Genomic DNA, 21,492 nt, shown 5'->3' with positions numbered 1-21,492 from the left:
GCAAGCACGCATGGCGCGGCTTCCGCATAAGCAGCTCGCGACGTCGGCAAACCTCCTCCACGTGCGCCCGCGCGGACCGCAGCGCCTCCGGGATGGGGATGCGTTGCGGGTCTAGATGCCAGCCGTGCAGCAAGTTCACGTCCGTCTACTGCAGGGGTTGGTGGTACTCCCAGTGCCACTGTGCCTGGTGGACTGGGATGTACAACCGTTGTTGCTCCGCGGTGGCTTGCCGCGTCTAGCCGCCGTCATTGAACCTCCCCTTCCTCCCTCCCTTCCCGATGAAGATGCCCATGGCTTTGCTAGAGTTTCGGGCTGGCTAGCTGGCTAAGGTTTTGTGGTCACCGGCGAGGGAGTAAAGGTGGACAGATGTGGACGAGAAGTGGATGAGCCGACCCCACCGCACGCGTCCATTAGAAAGGACGGGCACGCGATCCTTCCACACACTACCAGGCAGGCCCGAGGTAGGTGGCTGTGTTTAATACGACCGCATGTGGTGATTGGCCGGCTGACTTGTGGGGCCGTGACGAACACTGAGGAAACGCGCGGCGCATCCACTTCGTGTCTGAAATGTATTGGCGTGGACACGAAGCGGACGCAATTTGGATTTGGGTTGGCGCGTTGGACCGGCGTTTTTGTCTGCAGCAACCCAAACAAACGTGAACGTGCCAAATGGATCGTCCGGTTGGAGTTGCTCTTAGTGATCATTCTGTTGACCCCTTCAAAGTTTTTCTTTTCCTTTTTCTTTTTATACTCCACCAAAACATAGCTTGGGACTCCGGGGTCTTATTTGCCTTTGCTAGTTGTCGGTGTGTCTTTGTGTGCACGCGTTGATTTTGGCTCTATGTATCCTAATAACTATGCAAAGGTTAAAAATGTGCTCGTTGTATTTGAATCCTCCCTACGTTTCATTTAAAGCTAGTAGTAAAGTTGCCTATTTGTCAAGATACGGTAAACAAGAACAAAAGCAAACAAACCTGGGCTGGCAGTGTGTCATCTTCAGATCAGTTACGACCTTTCCCGTTCTTTTGATCTGTCGTATAGTACGCAGTACTACCGATTGGCTGATGCTCCTATGACAGCAGAAAAGTCCATGAGAAGCTAGCGTACCGCCTCCGTCTGTTCCGCCGGGCGTCTGTCTGGACCGGGGGAGTGTACACGCGCGACCACCGAACACCAATCTCGCGCCCCTTGACCTCTAGGTAGCGATCGAAATCGCGCTGTACAATTTCGATCCTTGTCTTCCCTGCGCGCACTTGGTGAGTAGTACTAGTGCAGCAGGAGGATAAGGGTGGGTTGTGGAGAGCGATGGGGTCTCTGGGGAAGGACGCGGCGGCTGCGGCGGGGGAGCGGGTGGTGCTGGCGGTGAACGGCGCGCGGCACGAGGCGGCCGGAGTGGACCCGTCGACGACGCTGCTGGAGTTCCTCCGCACGCGCACGCCCGTCAGGGGGCCCAAGCTCGGCTGCGGCGAAGGTGAGGGCAGCACCGCTCGATTCATTTCATATCGCCTTGTTTAATTCTTCTTTCGCTCGTTCGCACAAGCGGATGGATCGAGCCCATCTGTCCATGTGAGTTGCTCCAGATTTCGATCAAACCGGTACCAGTTCTTTATTTGTGTACATGTGCACGTAGGACATCACACCACAATGCACACCGATTCTTCATGTTCCTCGTCTCTGGTTCTTCTATAATCTTCTTCTTTTTTGCTTGGGTTAGCTAGCTAGCGCTATCGTTCATAAATCGTGACGGGCACATACAGATTCCAGCCTCCATCGCAATTGTTGGATCGATGGCTCGTTCATCAAACGCGGACCGCAAATATAGTTTTACTGTTTGTTTTCTCCTGGGAAAATCAATCCTCTTGCATGCCGCGATCTCCTTGGATTCTGATTCTGCTTGATCCCATGCACACGCCACGTTGTTAATTTAGCTATAAGTCAACTCCACCACGGAATCTAGCTCTCCATAAGAGGGTAGGCAGGTAGTTTACCAAAGGGACCCTCTGGAGATCGTAATCCGGATTTCTCGAAATAGAATAATTGAATGATAAGGAGGTGCACATGGTCAATCTCCATCTTGAAGCCAAGTCTCTTTTGTCTTCTTATATTTTACATGATACATGAAGATAATCCGACTTTCCAACCTGCTCTCAGCACCCCGACAGCACAGACGACCGCTGCTTTTTTACTTTCATTCAGGCAAGTGCACGCGTATAACTTCATGTAGGAGCATATAATTCAACTTTGCAGTTTAGTGGCAGTATTCTTTTCGCTGTAAGTTTACTTCGAATTTCTTTTTTCAAGAACGATTTTTACTTTTACTTTACCTACTATCAAACGACCAGTCGACAACCGACGACTTTGTAGTACAACAGTTAGCGGAAATAACCTTGCCCGACACGCCATTGTCACTACACTCGGCCTAGCGATGTGACCGAGATATAATAGAATATGTTTTCTTGACTTTTATCTAAAAAATAGTGCTACCTTGGAACCAAAATATAAAACGTTTTTATAGACTAAACTAGTCTACTAAAATGTCTTATTTTGCTACGAGGAGTAATAGTAGCTAAGAAAACAGTAAACTAGAGGATTACTACGTAGTTCTTTACGGTCGCTCAGCTCAGGCATGATGGTGACAAAAGGCTGCCTTGCTGTTTCCTGTTTGGTGGCCAGCTCCCATCCATGTTCAACTGCCGATATTAGAAACTTTGGCGCGTGTTCCACTTTGCCACATACAGTAGCGAAATTCTGTAATCAGTACCACCAGATTTTTGCCCATATCAACTTGGCACATGCTTTATATTGATATTTATATAGATTCGCATGACTTTACACTTTACAGAACTAGCCCGGCAAAGGAGGTAATTAGTGGGAGTGTGGGACCATGTGCTTCGCAATAGCCGTTGCCTTTTAGCGTGAACTATGTGAGACTTTTTATCTTCGTTTTTGGCCGATTCTAGCTGAAATTAACATATATATCCCCGCAAAAAAAGTGAAATTAACTAACAGCAAAAAAAAATCTAACGTGTGTATTTTTTTTTTGAGCATCAGTACAGACACAAGCGCTCATATACACGCGCACTGAAAGCGCATCGCCGGAAATCCTAAAATAAATTCAGGAATAATGCGAGCACCAGGATTTGAACCCTGGTGGATTGGGGATACCACTATCCACCTAACCATCTCAACCACATGTTGGTTTGCAAATCTAACGTGTGTTAACGTTGCTGCGTGCATGCATGCAGGTGGATGCGGCGCATGCGTGGTGCTCATCTCCAAGTACGACCCGGCCACCGACGAGGTGACCGAGTTCTCGGCGAGCTCCTGCCTGACGCTCGTCGGCAGCCTTAACCACTGCTCGGTCACCACCAGCGAGGGCATTGGCAACACCCGCGATGGCTACCACCCCGTCCAGCAGCGCCTCGCTGGCTTCCATGCCTCCCAGTGCGGCTTCTGCACCCCCGGCATGTGCATGTCCATCTTCTCCTCGCTCGTCAAAGCCGACAAGCCCGGCACCACCACCGCCGGTGATCACGCCCCGCCGCCGGGGTTCTCCAAGCTTACCTGCTCTAAGGCCGAGCACGCCGTTTCCGGCAATCTGTGCCGCTGCACCGGCTACCGGCCTATCCTCGACGCCTGCAAGAGCTTCGCCGCCGACGTCGACCTCGAGGACCTCGGCCTCAACTCGTTCTGGAAGAAAGGCACCGACAGCGCCGACATCAGCAAGCTGCCGGAATACTCCAGCGGCTCTGTCTGCACCTTCCCTGAGTTCCTCAAGTCCGAGATCAAGGGCCAAATGAACGAAAACTCAGTCCCAGCGGCGATCGCCGGCGAAGACGGCTGGTACCATCCCAGGAGCATCCAGGAGCTCCATAGCCTCTTCGATTCCAGCTGGTTCGACGAAAATTCAGTCAAGATCGTGGCGTCAAACACCGGCGCCGGAGTGTACAAGGATCAAGACCTGTACGATAAGTACATCGACATCAAAGGCATCGCAGAGCTTTCTGTCATCGACAGGAACAGCAAGGGGTTGGAGATCGGGGCAGCCGTGTCCATCTCCAAAGCCATCGAGGTCTTCTCCGATGGCACTCCGGTATTCAGAAAGATCGCCAGTCACCTGAGCAAGGTGGCCTCGCCGTTCGTCCGAAACACAGCGACCGTCGGCGGGAACGTGATCATGGCACAACGACTGCAGTTCCCGTCGGACATAGCCACCGTTCTTCTCGCCGCCGGCTCCACCGTCACCATCCAGACGGCTTCCAAGATGCTGTGCCTGACGCTCGATGAGTTCTTGGAGCAGCCTCCCTGTGATGCCAAGACCATACTGCTCAGCATATTTGTCCCGGATTGGGGTTCAGACAATGTCATCTTCGAGACCTCTCGTGTAGCTCCCAGACCATTTGGCAATGCCGTCTCCTATGTCAATTCTGCATTCCTGGCAAGGACTTCAGGCGATGGAGCATCAGGGAAGCTCATAATTGAGGATATCTGCCTTGCATTCGGCGCATACGGTGTCGATCATACCACCCAGGCTCGGAAGGTTGAAGAGTTCTTGAAGGGGAAATCCGTGAGTGCGCCTGTGATACTTGAAGCTGTTCGATTGCTGAAGGATATTATCATGCCGTCAGAAGGCACCACACATCCTGAATACAGAGTCAGCTTGGCTGTCAGTTTCTTGTTCAGTTTCCTTTCTTCACTTGGAAACAACCTGACTGAACCAGCAAAGGCTATTGCTCCCAATGGGTCATGTGCAAATGGAAGCATGAATGGTCAGGTTGCGAGCGAAGACTTGCAGATTCGCTCAAGGCAAGAACTGGTTTTCAATGACGAATACAAACCTGTCGGCAAGCCGATCACGAAATCCGGGGCCGAGCTGCAAGCTTCTGGTATACTCCTACATTCTTATTCAATGTTTTATTTAGATTACAAGTGTTTACTTCAATTAGTATGTACTCTTCAATTACAAGTGATAGTACTACTTGACAATGCTGGTCTACCTTATAACTTATGCCCTGGCACTGCACTTCTTAGATTTCTGTAGCTTGAACTTCTCAGCATTGTTTATAGTAAAGTTGTACTAAAGTTGCATCACTTAATTTGGATTGGAGGAAGTAATATTTTCTTCTACATACTTCAAGATCATTTGGGATTTTTTTTTATTCATCTTTAGCACAATGGTTCTATCAGTGCCGAACCATATGATATGCTGCATCCCTGAATATATTTCTTCAAAAATAAAAATTTGTTGGCACATCTAACTTCTATCGAGAAACATGGACTTGACAATATTCTTGCTTGTTTTCCAGGGGAGGCTGTGTATGTTGATGACATCCCTGCTCCCCAGGATTGCCTCTATGGAGCTTTTATCTACAGCACACACCCTCATGCCCATATCAAAGGTGTCAACTTCAGGCCATCTTTGGCTTCAGAAAAGGTCATCGGGGTTATCACCGCAAAGGATATTCCAGCCGGTGGCAAAAATGTTGGAGCTGGCATCAATATGCTAGGAACCGAAGCTCTTTTCGGCGATCCGGTTTCTGAATTTGCTGGTCAAAATATTGGCATTGTGGTACCTACTTCTGGCCACCTGAACTCAATTTCAGGACATAAACCAGTACTAGTTTATTCTTATACTGAATTTTAAGAGATCGCTGAACTTACCGTATCCTTTGCCATCACTCAGATCGCTGAAACACAGAAGTACGCCTATATGGCGGCGAAGCAAGCGGTCATCGAGTATAGCACCGAGAATCTTCAGCCGCCGATTCTGACAATAGAAGATGCCATCCGGCATAACAGCTACTTCCAAACTTCCCCATATTTTGCTCCTCGGCCAGTTGGGGACTTCGAGCAAGGGATGTCTCAAGCTGATCACAAGATCCTATCAGGAGAGGTGCACATTTGATATCTAGGATGCTGCATTGTTAGTTTCAGATGACAAAGATAACTGAATAGCGTCTTTTGTTAACTTCCGACAGGTGAAACTTGAATCACAGTACTACTTCTACATGGAGACTCAGACCGCATTGGCCATCCCCGACGAGGATAACTGCATCATCGTCTACTCCTCTACGCAGCTACCCGAGATCATTCAGAATGTCGTCGCGGACTGCCTCGGCATTCCCTACCACAATGTTCGCGTCATCACAAGGAGAGTCGGAGGCGGCTTTGGTGGAAAGGGAATGAAATCAACCCATGTAAGTTCATTCAGACTACACACCAACAATATGTTCTGTTTTTCAGTTGGTACAATCTTCTGATCATGTTACAATTGTTTGGGTTTTCAGGTAGCATGTGCGTGTGCAGTTGCAGCGTTCAAGCTGCGGCGTCCTGTTCGGATGTACCTCGACCGGAAGACGGACATGATCATGGCCGGAGGGCGGCACCCGATGAAGGCGAAGTACTCCGTCGGGTTCAAGTCGGACGGCACGCTCACGGCTCTGCACGTCGATCTTGGGATCAACGCCGGGATATCGCCGGACTTGAGCCCGATGATCCCGGCTGCCACCATCGCTTCTCTGAAGAAGTACAACTGGGGCGCCCTCGCCTTCGACATCAAGTTGTGCAAGACGAACGTATCGTCCAAGTCGGCCGTGCGGGCGCCCGGCGACGTGCAGGGCTCCTTCATCGCCGAGGCCATCATCGAGCACGTCGCGTCCGCGCTCGGGGCCGACACCAACGCCGTCCGGAGAAAGAACCTCCACAGCGTCGAGAGCCTCACGAAGTTCTACGGCGACGCCGCGGGGGACGCCCCGACATACAGCCTCATCGACATCTTCGACAAGCTGGCCTCGTCGCCGGAGTACCAGAGCAGGGCGAAGGCAGTTGAGCGGTTCAATGGCGGGAGCAGGTGGAAGAAGCGCGGCATTTCGTGCGTGCCGATCACCTACGAGGTGGCCCTCCGGCCGACGCCGGGCAACGTGTCCATCCTGAACGACGGCTCGATCGCTGTGGAGGTCGGCGGCGTGGAGCTCGGGCAAGGGCTGTATACCAAGGTGAAGCAGATGACGGCGTTCGGGCTGCGGGAGCTCTGTCCCGACGCCGACGGGCTGCTCGACAAGGTGCGCGTCATTCAGGCCGACACGCTGAGCTTGATCCAGGGCAGCTTCACCGGTGGGAGCACCACGTCCGAGAGCAGCTGCGAGGCGGTCCGTCAGTCGTGCGCCGTGCTCGTGGAGCGGCTCCAGCCCATCAAAGAGGGCCTCGAGGCAAAGTCAGGCGCTGCGGCGCCATGGAGCGCCTTGATTGCCCAGGCGAAGATGGCGAGCGTGAACCTGTCGGCCCACGCCTACTGGAAGCCCGACCCAGCCTTCGTAAAATACATCAACTACGGAGCCGCCGTCAGCGAGGTGGAAATCGACGTGCTGACCGGAGCGACGACGATCATGAGGAGCGATCTGGTGTACGACTGCGGGCAGAGCCTGAACCCGGCGGTCGACCTCGGCCAGGTAAGCTCACCGCCGACCCGCGCAGCCACCTGATCGCTAGCTGCTTCTGCAGATCGTTGTAATCTGACTCCATTTTTGTTCATGGATCAGGTGGAGGGCGCATTCGTGCAAGGGGTGGGGTTCTTCACGAACGAGGACTACGCGACGAACGCCGATGGGCTGGTGGTGCACGATGGCACCTGGACATATAAGATCCCGACGGTGGATACCATCCCCAAGCAGTTCAACGTGGAGCTCATAAGCAGCGCGCGCGAAAACAAGCGGGTGCTCTCCTCCAAGGCGTCCGGCGAGCCGCCGCTGCTCCTGGCAGCGTCGGTGCACTGTGCCATGCGGGAGGCCATCAGGGCGGCCAGAACGGACTTCTCGGTCAACTCACCGCTGACGTTCCAGATGGACGTGCCGGCCACCATGGCCGACGTCAAGGAGCTCTGCGGCCTTGACGTCGTGGAGAGGCACCTCCAGAGCCTCTCCTCAGCCGCCGAGGTCCCGACTCCCGTGGCATGACGCTGAGTACGTTGTGTGTAAAAAGTTGGCATGTAATTTGGCGTGTGTTATGCAAAACAGTTTTGCTAAGTTTCAGTCGATTAAGATTTCGTTATGTCTCAGATCATATATTCCTTTGATCTTGCATGAAGATCCGTATATTTTTTTCTTTTCAGTTTTATCCTTTTTTCTTCTTAATTCTATGTCACTTCTTAATTCTATGTCACTTGACTGAGACTTGGTTAAGTCTCAGTCGACTCAGATCTAACCACATACTATGGAAAATGTTAGACCTACAGACCCATCCTACGGACGTACATCCGGCTGTGCTATTATGCTAATATCCCCTCCCTCCTGGTTAAAATTTGAACAATAATGACCCGGGCATCTCCAACACGGACTCCTAAAATGAACACTGTATCCGTCCACCAAAAGTGATATGAAAGCCGGTCATATTGTGTACCTCAAACATTCGTATACATTGCATATCAAATTTGAACAAACCGGATGATTTTCATTTAAATCGGACCAAATTCATTACATTTTTGACATATATCTTTCAACTAAACAAAAACAAGCGACATTTTTTTAATTGTCTAAATCTTCATCAGCTGTGGAGGCATCTGTGTTTCACGCCCAGTCTTCCCCATATCCGACAAGCTCAACAACTATGAGCCCCAGGAAGTGCAGCGGCGGGAGAGGAAGAATAGAATGTGGAATACGGCCCACATGCGACACCAGACATGGTACTCTTCATCACCGGAGTCTGTCGCGTGGCCGTCGCCGAAAGTGTCCCATGTTCGCGTTCGGCTGCTCTTCTGCCATGGCGGTGTTGAAGTGCGTCTGCGCGGGCGGGGACGTCAGCTCGTCATCGAAGCATCGTCCGACTACTCTTCTTTAAGATGAAGTAGTACTCATAGGCCCGGAAACCATTAAAGAGGCGATCAAATACACTTTGGCTCATCCGGAATCGACGTCAGAAAAAGGAATCAAATAACACGATAGGGACAAAATAGTCGTCCATCAGCATCATATGCCCCATGCCCTTTGTCGATTCATCACTCGATGCCCCTTGATTGATCCCTTAAAATTGAGAACATGCTCCTATGCACGTTGGGCGTCTTCAATAATCACATGTATCATCACCATTTCATCCTCATCTAAGGAGGCCGGATCCATGAACGCACATCGAAGTACTACATAGCCAAATTTATCGTGTTTGCTTCAAAGTAAACAACAATAAAATCAATAGCTACTCGTATGACATTTGACTGACACTTGCCAAACATGGTGTCTGTTATGGACCACAATGTCCAGGGCCGGAGGGTACCCGTGTTGCGGCAGGACCAAGGTTGGAAGGGACGCGTAGGCAAGTCGAAGCTTGTCCCCCTTTCGAGGGGGGTTGGGCATCAATGAGCCACTCTGGAAGAGCTCGGATTCTAACCTTGTGTCAGACCCACGAGCCAAGGGACAGTCTCCCAGATGGAGCGATGGAGGTCTGGCAAGGCCTGTGCAGCGGAGTGGGTGGTACAACGATGGTGTCGGTCTCAGACTATGCAGATACAGAGCAAGGGCGGAGGGACAAAAATAGGACTTTGTGGTGTTTTTTGTTGGGTCCAGGGCATCGGATGTCTACATGGCGAAGGGGCGTCGGATACCGACCCCCCCCCCCCCCCCCCCCCCGCCCCCCCAGTTTGCTTGCGGTTTACAGGAATACAGCAAACCTACACAGACATTTGATGCACGGTGTTGAATGACACGAAATGTCCGGACCACTCTGTTTGAAAGTTTAACGGCGTTTTGATGGACGGGCGTACGGGCGTTGGAATGCCTGACTGCCGGATGGCTCGTGTTGAATACCATGGCCATGACAGGGGGAAACTACGCTGAATCATGCATATGCACCCATTTTTCAAAAAATTAAAAAAAATGAGACCAACCCAAGGGCTAACTTTCATTGACTTTATTTATAAAAGAAACTCGGTGAACACCCGCATCAAAGCCGAGGCTCGAACTCAGGTGGGCTGGCAGCTACCCCAGCTGCCCAGCCAACTGGTCAAAGCCCCTTTCTCATGGGCATGCTCTCATTTCTACGAGAAACAGAACGATTTTATTTATTTATACTCTGATTTCACGGAGCCATGGAGACACTGAAATTTATTGGTTTGTTGTGTGCGCCAAATTCACCTCTGAGCACATTTGCGGCCCTCTGGATAGCCATGGCGACCCTCCACAGCTCCTGCCGCACCGCCGCCTGCCGTTGTCTCGTGCTCTGGTTCCCCCGCCGAGAGATGGCGTCCACGATACCGGGGAAGAACTCGAGCTCGCTCTCGTAGTCCTCCGGTGGCGAGTACATCTACGAATGAACACATAAAACTGTTGTTGGAAAGGCGTGCTCATTGTCGCTAGAAATATGATCAAGTTTTTCATGGCACCATTGTTGCATCAGTTGGCGCAGGGTTTGCTCACCAGATGCTTGTACCATGTTCTTCCTTGGAGTCCTTCCGCATGCAGGAAGCTTCTTTCGGCTAGTAGAAGGCGGTCGTTCAGCAGCCGCCTCCTTATAAGACCGTGTCCATCGTGTATATCCAGCAGCTTTAATTCCTGGATTTGACACCAAAACTCAACAGCGTGAACCACAAAATTTCACACCCAAACCATTTCATTGACCATGGCCTGATAGTATTAAAAAGGAAATATTATGCTGGACTACTCTGGCAAAGCATCAACAGTAACTCAGTGGTCATTGACCATAACTGAGACAAACACGCGAATTTGCTTAAGGACATCTTCAGCCGCGCCCCCAACAGGCCCTCCCCAGATAATTTTGCCGCACCGGCGCCAAAAAAACAGTCCAGTCGCGTCCCCAAAAGCCCGTTTTTCGCCGGCTCGGGCCAAAACTGGTGCCGGCGGACCCAGGCCGAACCCGGCGCCCTGGGGGGCGCTTGGGGAGCCGACACAAGCGAAAAAGGGGCGTGGGCCCGCCCTGGCGGCGACCCGAGGGCCTTTTTCCGCCGCTTCTTGACGTTTTTCCCTCGCATCTCTTCCGCTCGCTCGCCTTCCTCCCGCCATTCCCTCCCTTTCTCCTGCCAAACCCCCTCCAGCTCGCCTTCCAGTCGCCGCCATGCCGCCGAAGAAGTACGCCATGCCGCGCGCGGCGGCAACCACGACTGGCACCGTGGCCCAGCCGAAACAGAGGAAGCCGAGGACGCCGCCATCGAAGCCACCGGGCATGTCGAACGCCGAGTGGAGGGTGGAAGTTCAGCGACGCGACGCAGTCACCACCGACCGGCGGAACAGGGCCATTGCCAAGAAGGCCCGCGACAACGCGACGCGTGCGGCGGCGTCTTCCTCATCGGTCGGCCACGCGGGGATGATGAATCCACCCGTCGTCAGCCACGCCCAGTACGCGCCCTGGGGACAGCAAGGGGTCGGATCTCCATGGGGATCGTCGTCGCCTGGCTACGCCGACGGCGACGCGCACGGGGGGTTCAACCCAAACGTGACCTTCCCCCATGACCACCCCGCGACGCGCACACCCTCGCCCGCCTTCGTCGGCGTGCAGTACCCTCCATACAACTACTCGCCGCCCGCCGCCTACGCGTCCACACCGACGCCCCATCTCCGCCTTGGACCGCTGCCCTTCTCGCCCCTCGGCGACACGGACGACACAGGAGCCGACATGGACGACATCATCGCGACAGGATCGACCGCGGCCGCCGCGTCTCCCGGGTTCGCCACCCAGGACGAGGTAGTGGATCTCAGCGGCGACATGGAGGCCGAGCTCGGCTACGTCTACGGCGAGGACGCGCACGAAGCGCAGGAACCCAAGGACGAGGAGGACGAGGAGGAGGAGCCGGCTCCTGTTCCGACGAAGGGGCGCCAGAAGAAGAAGAAGCGGGCGGCTAGGTCAGGTGAACCGCGCATCAAGTGGACGTCCAAGGAGGAGGAATGCCTCGCCGAAGCATGGAAAGTCGTCTGCCTCGACCCGACCACCGGCGCGAACCAGAGCTTGGAGACGTACTGGGACCGCATCAAAGCCGAGTTCGACGAGCGGAAGCTCGTCGACCCGTACTTCAAAGGCGTCTAAATGCAGCGCGGCTCTAAGGCGATGGCGAACCATTGGGGGCGTACCCAGTTGGCGTGCAACAAATAGCATAGAATCGTCGAGGAGGTCGCGGCTCGCCCAGAGAGCAGCGCCAGCGTTGAGGATCAGGTACGCACGCCGTTCGCCCGCATCTCTTCGTCGTCAACACCCGCCGCCCGCCAACTGTTTGTTCCTCCGCGTAGCTGCTGCGTATGTTCACCATGTATCGGCGCAGCGTCTGACTTCAAGCACCTCCACGTCTACAAGCGCATTGACAAGTGCGAGAAGTGGGCGGAAGTCCAGCGTACCCTCGACAAGGCCAAGGAGACATACAGGCCGGACGCGACGACTCCGGGCGCGTCAGAGGGGCGGCCGGACGGCAACAAATTGGCAAAGAAGGGGAAAAACGCCGACGCGGCAACCACGCGAGTGCAGGAGTCCATCGAGCATTGCCTCGCCGACGCCCAGGCCCGGGCCGTCCTACGTGAAGAGAAGACCGAGGCACGATGGTCGTCGCTGATGAAGAACAGCGCCATCAAGCTCGACCTGCTCCGGACGAACGTCGCCGCAAAGAAGAGGAACACCGACATGGCTTTTCTGATGGGCGGGGCGAACATGCTCCAGAGCAACAACGAGCAGCTCAGGGCGTAATACATGGCGGAGCGCGGCCTCATCCTGAACCAGATGCAGACGGCAACGCCGACGACGCCGACGACGCAAGCTCCCACGCCCACGACCACACGGATGCCAAGCCCGAACGACGCCTCTACATCGCCGCCCAGCAGTGCCGAAGCCGCGCCGACACAGCCCAGCACCGAAGCAGCTCCGACACCGCCGAGCCCACGCACGCCGACTCCGCCAACGCCTGGAGCCGACCCCGCCGAGTGAATCATTGCGCACGCGAACTTGCGGCGTGCGGCGCTCTGTTTTTTGTAACGCCAGACTACGTCCGACCGCCGGATTTGTGGCATCTTTTGAGAACGGGAACGACCAAGTTTAAATTTTCCGCATCCTGGGGCCGGCGCTTGGGGGCATGACTGGGAGCTAGGTCGCCTCCAAGGGCCGAGCTAGCGCCGGCACGCCCGCAGGCCGCTCTATTTAGGCGCCCTGGGGGGCCGAACGGCTGGAGATGCCCTAAGCATTTGAGGACAGAAATGCATATTCTTGGAGCCCTACAATGTCCAAACGAAAATAGGAAACACAAGTACACGAACATATAATTACAACGGAGCAATACAAAGGGAAAATACAATAATGTATAGCCTGAACACACCTTTGCCTCCTTCTGAACTTCTGTGGCTGCACTAGAAAGATCATTGATGAATCCATGTATGACACTGACTGATTGGCTATTGTTCATCCTGTCAGCAAGCACATTTGTATGCTCCTGTGATGTTACGAATTCCAAGTTTACATTAAAACAAATGCGCTACATCAGGACACTGTTGCCATAGTAGTAATACACGAATGGCTTTTTGTGTGTTTGACAGATCAGATTTGCCAAATTGGGCATAGCCCTATTTATAATTTGTAGATATGATGTGTTAGACGAGAGTTAATCCCTGATCTGGAGGTCAATCCTCCCAAGGAAGAAGCACTAATGTGTGGAGCTCCTTATGAAGACAGAGAAAGTAATGCCCAACAATAATGAATATGCTTACCATAATTCTGAAAAATAATTACTGTACCTGCAACTGTGAGGCATATGTGTGGTAATCAAAAGGCAACACAAGATCATTTGCCAAGCGAAGCGCTAGTAGTCCCCAAATTTCGGTAACTGATGAAGTGGAAAAGTCAAATAAGTGGGTCTGATGACTACTTTAATACTCCCTCCGTTCGGAAATACTTGTCTTAGAAATGGTTGTATCTAGAACTAAAACAAGTCTAGATACAACCATTTCTAGGATAAGTATTTCCGAACGGAGGGAGTACATGCTTGCACAAATCATTTTTCAAGCACCAGTCAAAATCTACCACAACCATATGTGCAGTTCTGTAGGCCACAGTCCATGTGCACTCTTACTCTTGACCAACAAAATTGTAATTGTAAGGCACTCATATCATTTTGATAGATCATGCTGCTACTTACTAGCCAAATGACGAAGAAACAATGGATCACCATGATTTTCCATCCAGATATAAGAGTCAAGTGCGGTATGATAGCCAGGAAATTCTGTATCAGCATTACCCTGGTTAGTGATGATGATTTACATAATATATTAACAGAATCAATAAGACACGTGGTATGAAAAGATAGAGCGAGGAAGTAAATTGTATCTGCTTATTAAGGACGACCAGGAAAAATATGGAAACAAAAGAAATTATTCGCATACGTAACTTTAGAAAATTGGATTTTATAACAGAAACAAAATACATAAAAAAAATTGAGTAAACAGTAACTATACTAAAATTGGCATTTATTCGAAAGGAATCCATATTGGGCTATCTGCAACTCAAAATTATACAAGATCTGACTTCTGAACGAGATGAAAATATGGTACTTTCTATTTGGAAAAAGGACAGTTTCTCCCCCTCAAACTACATATATGCTGAAGTATAAGAGTAAGACAGTGGAAGATCACAAGGTATGATTTCGTATCAAATATCAACAAGAATCTTGGAGCAACCATTGAATTAAATGTACTCAAATACCTTTTCCATAGTACAAGTCCACACAAGGAATTCCAGCATGATGGAGAAATGGGGCGAAATCAGAATCAGTTCTGGCAAGTCTCTCTATCTGCATATTGAGATCATCTTCAGAAATAAATCCAAACACCTAGAATACAAGCAAGGTACTAACTGGAATCATCTCGATACAATTATTCTGTATGGGTATGGTCCGTGATTACATTGGCAAAGAGGCGCTCTTGAGGTAAAATGAGGAGGAAACCTTTCTGAATTACGCAAGCATGATCGGTAAGACCAAAATGGTTTATTAATTGATCATATGTACCACAGTCAACGGAGATTAGACCAGTTTCAAAAGATAAATCAGCCAAAATTCCAACTAGCAGCCATTTGTTCATATCTAAACCTGGTTTCTGCGTACTAATTGCAAATACTTAGAGGCTAATCTTGGCTCCAAGCTATAGACTATGTAGTACACTGCTGTCGAGATAATCTGTGGACTACAAACTATGAACGTACTATTTTCTTGGTTTGGTCTTTGAATTGCTACCGTGTTTCAGTTAAACAATGTATTAGATAACTATATTGCGTTTTTTTATACCACCTATTTTAGTAAAGAACAAAGAATTGCTCAAATTAGAAATACACATAATTTAAAATGGGAAGTGGCTGCATTCATGTTCCTTTGGTCTGGCTGTCATCGTGACTGCCGATTTGAATAAAAAGTCGACCTCGACAATGTATATTGTAGTAGCCAAATTTAGGGAGAGGCGCGTGTTCACCCACTATGATCTATAAAGACCTCATACGCATTGGGGACAACTGCTCCCAATGGTAGCACACTATGTCTGTCCCTACTCCCTACTAGCATCATAATGCACAATAGTCAACCAGATCAGTAAGAAACTTATGAGACCAAAAATGAGAGTGATGTCAACATGGTCACAGTTAACTTGCATGCAGAGGACAAACCGTGACCTCTATGTGGCGCTGTTGTAAAACTCTCATTTGACTTTTAACCATTTTAGAGCAACTAGAGACAAGAGACAACATCGAATTGTAGTCCAACCACAATACTATGTGCAGGGGAAAAATTAAACAATCATAATTCTTACATTGATGCCGCCATTCATTGTACTCCATGTATCATGAACTGTCTTTCCTTCAACATCTGGATCCTTTACCTGGAAATAACAGGTTTGAAATAGAATAAATCTCATCTACTCATTCCAATTCTTCCATACCACAGTGACGCTGATGTCGTAATGATATTTGCTACATAGCGATGGTTAAGCTAACTAGTTTCAACCATACGCAGGAGACATGCAGGTACTAACAAAGGTTTTATAACAGAACCATGTGTAAGAAATGGCTACTGCTAGCTAAAAGTGAACTTGTGCCAGAGAAGAATGCAAGAGTAAAATAATTTCCTTTTACCTGTCTTGTAACATCGATCAAGAGCTTGTCCAACTGGGGAGTAGAACCAGCGAAAAGCCCCATGCCTTGCACAGCACAATCAACATTCAAGTAAGCTACAGCTTTGGATTGCAGATCTCCAAGGTTCTCTTCGACCCATTCAGTTGACCCAATCTGGAAAAAAGAACCTTCAAAATATAGAAAAAGCAAGTGTAGCAAAAAGTAAATGAGTCTTGGGAATTGTAATAAATTAACAAAGTAAATCAAGTAAAATAATCTTTTACTCAGAATTTTGAACAGTAGATAGCACATAAAAACTTCATGTGGTCATGATTTTGCTATTAATAAAATCAAGAAAATGATTTGCAAATGATCCAATATCAGAAATCTTTAAAACTTAACATCTGCCTTGTTCTTTTTCTCTATAACCAACATCTGATTTGTTCTCATCTTTTGAATTGTGAGTATTGCAAATCATGCGCTATCAACGGCCACACAATCACACTATTATTTATTTATTTTGCAACCAAAAAAAAACACTTGCTGATTATGTAGGTCAAAAATTAGTCAACCTCAACTGCTTGCCACCTTATTCTGATAATTTGAATTGTCACTACCACAAACATGCCAGCACGGACCGCCACATGATTACATGATTATTCTTGCAACATAGACACACATATATTGACACTTAAGGTCGATGCAGCTACCACCTTAGGGCATTTTCAATGCATAGACGCTTATTTGGGCGCTTGCATCATTTAAGAAAAAGATTAATCAAGAAGCATCGGTGGAGGAGTCTCCCTTTCCAACGCAGGAGCGCCAGGTTGAGCGCTTAGATAATATTTTTAGCACACGTTCTAGGACCTGACTCTCGTCAAAACAGATGCATGCAGGAAAAAAAGGCTCAAGCGCCCGATGACAGGAGCGGCATCGACGCCAAGCGAATTCCTGGGATCGACCAGGAATCGAGCCAATCGGCCGGGAAACAGAACCTGGCGCCTGGGCTAAGCGCCCACGTTGTAGATGCCCTTATGAACTTTGCTACAAATGACCAGCATGCCTTAACTCTAAAGTGCATGTACAGTTTCAAATTTGGGGAGGGCCGGGGGGAGGGGGGCATATGTCCCCACACATTAGTATACACATATCCTATGGTTACATAGATCATGTTATTCATACCGAGCATCTTCTCATCTTCTGTTGATACAGACTTACCATTCCAAACTCTTCAGCATCCCAGCTACAAAGAATGATAGTCCTCCGTGGTGTCCAACCTGACTGCAGCATTATTCCAAGACGGCGAGCAACATTAAGAAGCGCAGCTGTCCCACTATTAGGATCAACTGCTCCATACGTCCATGCATCTCGGTGGTTCCCAAGGATCACGTAACGATCAGGTTCTTCGCGCCCTTTTATGACAGCAAAAATATCCTTTATCGTAGCCATCTTCCTGTCCTCCTTAAAAACAGAGATGAGAAGACCGTTTTTTCAGAACTTAAAGCCACCATGAGCTTGAATATTGTCGATGAGGTACACAAGTAGTATTTGAAAGGAGATGCAACAACACAAAACTCTAAAGAAAAGAAAATACTTATGAATGTATGGCAATTATATGGCCTTTTGTTTGTCCAGCACTACCTGGCCCACCCAAAAATGACAAAATGGCATTACATCATCAATAGAACAAAGTCACCCAAAGGTGCATTTAGCACTTGCAAAATTTACAGCACCCAAATGTTCTGTTATTTCGTACTCAAATTACTTCGCTATATCACCAAAAAATTCTGCCTTCACAAATTATCATCCATATTTTGAGAGTGCAATTGGATTAAGAAGGTTATGAAACATGAGAAAGGGGAGCAAGAATTGCCATACTATCCCTACATATATACAATGGAAACAGTCAGTGACTTACAAATGGAGGAGAGCAAAGATGCGATAAATGTGGGCAGACAAGGAAACGATTATCTGCCTTTCATGAATAAAGTGAGGAAGTATACAGCAAAAGAAGGAGGCATCCAAAGCTCCCTTCACCGTGTATCCGTATCCGCAACAATAATCTTCAGAAAGCCAACCAACATGTGCAAGCAGCAAAAACTACCTGGGGGCGCACTAAACACCAAACAGAGCCGCTATTTGACACAGTCTTTGCTTTACCATGGAAAAAGATCAAAAAGATGCAAGGACCGCTGGAACCATATCCCAAATAGTGAGGTCGACAACGACATGAGTCACTGTAATTCCCTGCTTAACTTTGGTAGTTGCAGTAGTACAATACAGATGCAGGCCAGAGACCACACTCTACCGGATTAACCAAGCGTCAACCTAAATTTGGCTACTACATGGGTCAAATTAGCAGCCTGTCTATGGAAACCCCAAAATTCAGGTGGAATTTCCAGCTTTCGCGTCCTTCTTGTCCGCCTCTGCCTGTACATGGCGACAGCAAAATACTACCAAACCAATGCATATGTACACCTGAATACCTGGTAGGTGAAGTTGACCAGCGTGGGGCCTGGTCCGATGCCGCCGGCATGGCCCTCGAGCCCTAGCTCCGCGCGCCACTCCGGCGGCAAGGCCGGCCCGCCCAGGCTCCGTACGATGACAGAGGCCGTGTCGGCCGACACCGGCATGGACGGGATCGTCGGGAACCGCCGCCGGACCGCCTCGTGGTCGAACCCTAGCCGCTCTGCCCCGTCCGTCGCCGCCCAGCCGGGCGTCAGCGGGTCGCCGGGCCCCCCGAGGAGGGCCGTGCCCCTCTCGACCCCGCCGTCCGCGCGGCCGGCTATGAGCACTGCGACGGCGCCCCTCCCCGCGGCGCGCGCCACCACCCCGCCGCGGTATCCGCCCCCGCGGACCGCCACGGCGACGCGGCCACGGAGGGACACCCCGAGCCGGTCGAGCGCGACCAGGTCCTCCTCGCGGCCCAGGTTGACGAACACTGCCTCCGCCACGGCCGCACCGGAGGGAGCGTACGCATGGTAGGGCCGCACGACGCGGCGGCCCGGGTCTGCCGGCTCGTCCGTCGACAGGTGCGCAAGGAGGGACCAGTCGGCGGCCAGCAGCGCGAGGGAGGCGTGCGCCCGGTACGAGAGCAGCGGCGCGTACTCTCGTGTCAGCGTCCGGAGCCCCGCGGCGCGGAACCGCGAGAGCACGTGCGCGGACACGCCCGCCGCCCCGGCCGTCCCCGCGAGGTGCGGCCCCGACGTGAGCGCGCGCAGGTCGGCGGCGATGCTGGCGTTGGCCCCCGGGGAGAGGGAAAGGAACAGCTTGGCGGGGTCAGTGCCGGATTGGCCGGGGCGGGTCCCCGGCGGGCGGCCGTGGAGCACGAGCAGCGAGACGAGGAGCAGCAGGCCGAAGGGCAGGAGGAGGCGCGCGAGGCGGAGCGGCCGCGGCGGGGAAGTCGGCGAGGAGGGGTGCGGCATTTCGCGGCGGCCGAGCGTGTGGGGGCTCGGAACACCAGCGGGCCTCGGGAGCGCGCCCACCACCCGTGCGCGGCTTTTACGGCCATGGAAAGGCGGCCGTTACCAACTTTAGTGCTGCTCGCCATCGTAGTATACTGTACACTACTACTACAGTATACTGGTGGTCCTATACGTAGCACGTTGTGGATGGGAAGATGCATGCTCTCGCCATTGCCGTTTCTTCCGATAAGTACGTGCGTAACGTACGAGTACTAGGCTTTACGACGAGCGGGGTCCCGGGGAGCTTCCACTCGGAGCAAGTGCCGGCGGCGGGGCCGGCTGCGTTGCGCAGATTGGGCGCCGGGGGCGGTGCGCGGCGCACCACGGCCCACTAGCGCTGTGTGTCGGGGCGGGGGCGTGCCGGGCCCCCGGCGACGCTGTCGCCGCGCCGCCCGCGAGCGAGCTCCCTTTGCGACGTGCCGACCGCCGAGAGGGAAACGGGCACAAACAGAGGACAGCGACCGGCGCACCTGTGGGCTGTGGCAGACAGGTCAGCGCGTTCTGGGCTTTCGGGTGCTCTCTCGCTCTCGCCTCTCGGTGCCTGCCCTGTAGACCGATAGGGGTACGTGGAAGAAGAATGGGACGTGCTGGTTTGTCGTCTCGTGGTGAACAAAGGTGTGTCTGTGTGTGCGAGCTCGTCGTTATCCATGGGCATGTGCTTTATGTCACTTCGGATGAGACTCTGGCTAGCAGAGTCTGTGAAGTGAATAGTTGTGGTTTACTGTTCTGTTCAATCCGCAGTCCGGTGTCCCATGTCGTTCACCCCTCAAGATGGCACCGGGGCTCCGAACCCCGCGTCCCCGCGGGTCTTTATCCTATTAAGAAACGGGGATAAGCGTCTTCTCATCTCGTGGGGCTGTTGTTGTGCACATTATACAACCCGACACGTTTCATGGGTTTGCACCTGTTTCGGTAGTCTCCGAACCCGAAACCCGACAAACCCGGCAAAATATATTTTTTTACTGAAATATGCTCCTGTTTGTTGCTGAAATATGCTTATCTTCGTTGTTGAAATGGGCTATCGTTGTGCTGAAATAGGCTTTTTTTAGCTGATGTTATTCCTGAGTATTGTGCTGAAATTTGCAGTTGTTTTGCTACTGAAATATACTATGTTGCTGCTGAAATGATATCATTGTTGCTACTATTTATCTTATGTTTGTTGCCTCCGAAATATACTATGTATGTTGTTTAAATCTGCTAAAATACACTCTATATAGCTATTGAACCATCTACTATTACTTTTTGTTGAAATTTGCTCTAGTTATGCTGCTGAAATGTGCTTGTTTTGCTATTCAAATGTTACTCTTTATCGCCACTATGTTTGTTTAAATATTTTTATTTTCTCATGGGTTCTCCGTGGGTTCCCCGAAACCCGATGGGTTTAGTGGACGGGCGGAAAACTAGCCCCGCACACGGTGATGGGATGGGGACGGGTTTGCAATTTTCTCGTGGGGATGGGTTTGAGAAGGCAAAACCCGATGGGTTTCGTCCCCGTTGCCATCTGGATTCACCCCTCTTATCTTTGCTTGTGTTAGAGCATGGACCAGACACGCTTTTATATTTGCCACTGTGTATCCGCCTATCTTATATTCGGCGTCTTATATTCATACTGCACATGCAACATTAATCTACTCTATGTGATCAAACGACGGACAACAAAAATCGGCTGCAAGCGAGCACAAGATCGACTGCAAACGAACCTAACAAACTTTGCCACATCCAAAAAATCATCTTAGTCCATCATAGTACAAGTTCTTAAACTTTTATAACTAAAAACAATATAAACATTCCGTTCCGCCATGCGTGGCAAAGTTTGGTATGAATGGTTGTACGAACATTTTAAGGTAAATAATACATGATGGGGTTTTAAAAAACGATATAAACATAGAGGAGGGGGAGGGCGAATCACCACTCCCTCGTCGGGCCTTTGAACTTCCGGTCGTCGGCGCAACTATAGGCGTCC

The 21,492-nt window shown here is 50.8% G+C and overlaps 3 protein-coding genes across 5 annotated transcripts; 1 reads left to right on the top strand and 2 right to left on the bottom strand.

Moving 5' to 3' along the window:
• Window positions 1-1,072: 1,072 nt before the first annotated feature.
• LOC125510893 (indole-3-acetaldehyde oxidase) lies at window positions 1,073-8,058 on the top strand. The gene is made up of 7 exons (XM_048676180.2): window positions 1,073-1,471; window positions 3,246-4,886; window positions 5,307-5,569; window positions 5,684-5,893; window positions 5,979-6,197; window positions 6,288-7,448; window positions 7,539-8,058. The coding sequence occupies exons 1-7, from the start codon at window positions 1,306-1,308 to the stop codon at window positions 7,950-7,952; spliced, it is 4,074 nt and encodes a 1,357-aa protein (XP_048532137.1). The 5' UTR covers window positions 1,073-1,305; the 3' UTR covers window positions 7,953-8,058.
• Window positions 8,059-8,410: 352 nt separating this feature from the next.
• LOC125510894 (putative glutamate carboxypeptidase PLA3) lies at window positions 8,411-19,655 on the bottom strand. 3 transcript variants are annotated; one of them, XM_048676181.2, is made up of 11 exons: window positions 18,552-19,655; window positions 17,284-17,526; window positions 16,087-16,239; window positions 15,765-15,833; window positions 14,671-14,758; window positions 14,108-14,191; window positions 13,707-13,795; window positions 13,292-13,405; window positions 10,401-10,535; window positions 10,119-10,287; window positions 8,411-8,774 (listed from the first exon to the last, which is right to left on the bottom strand). In XM_048676181.2, exons 1-11 carry the CDS (start codon window positions 19,488-19,490, stop codon window positions 8,593-8,595), a joined length of 2,265 nt encoding a protein of 754 aa, XP_048532138.1. In that variant the 5' UTR covers window positions 19,491-19,655; the 3' UTR covers window positions 8,411-8,592. The 3 variants fall into 3 exon arrangements, with proteins under 3 accessions (XP_048532138.1, XP_048532140.1, XP_048532139.1); XM_048676183.2 differs by lacking the exon at window positions 8,411-8,774 and adding an exon at window positions 9,862-10,021 and having other exon boundaries at window positions 18,552-19,644; XM_048676182.2 differs by lacking the exon at window positions 8,411-8,774 and having other exon boundaries at window positions 9,862-10,287; window positions 18,552-19,642.
• On the bottom strand, window positions 10,542-13,285 carry LOC147973150 (uncharacterized). Its single transcript, XM_087521933.1, has one exon. The coding sequence runs from the start codon at window positions 12,987-12,989 to the stop codon at window positions 12,279-12,281; it is 711 nt and encodes a 236-aa protein (XP_087378059.1). The 5' UTR covers window positions 12,990-13,285; the 3' UTR covers window positions 10,542-12,278.
• Window positions 19,656-21,492: the final 1,837 nt, after the last annotated feature.

Source organism: Triticum urartu, chromosome 5A (genome assembly GCF_056163025.1).
Source record: "Triticum urartu cultivar PI428250 chromosome 5A, HENAU_Tu73, whole genome shotgun sequence".
NCBI lineage: Eukaryota > Viridiplantae > Streptophyta > Magnoliopsida > Poales > Poaceae > Triticum > Triticum urartu.
The sequence above is the reverse complement of the archived record's forward strand: the minus strand, read 5'-3'. Positions and strand labels throughout refer to the sequence as shown.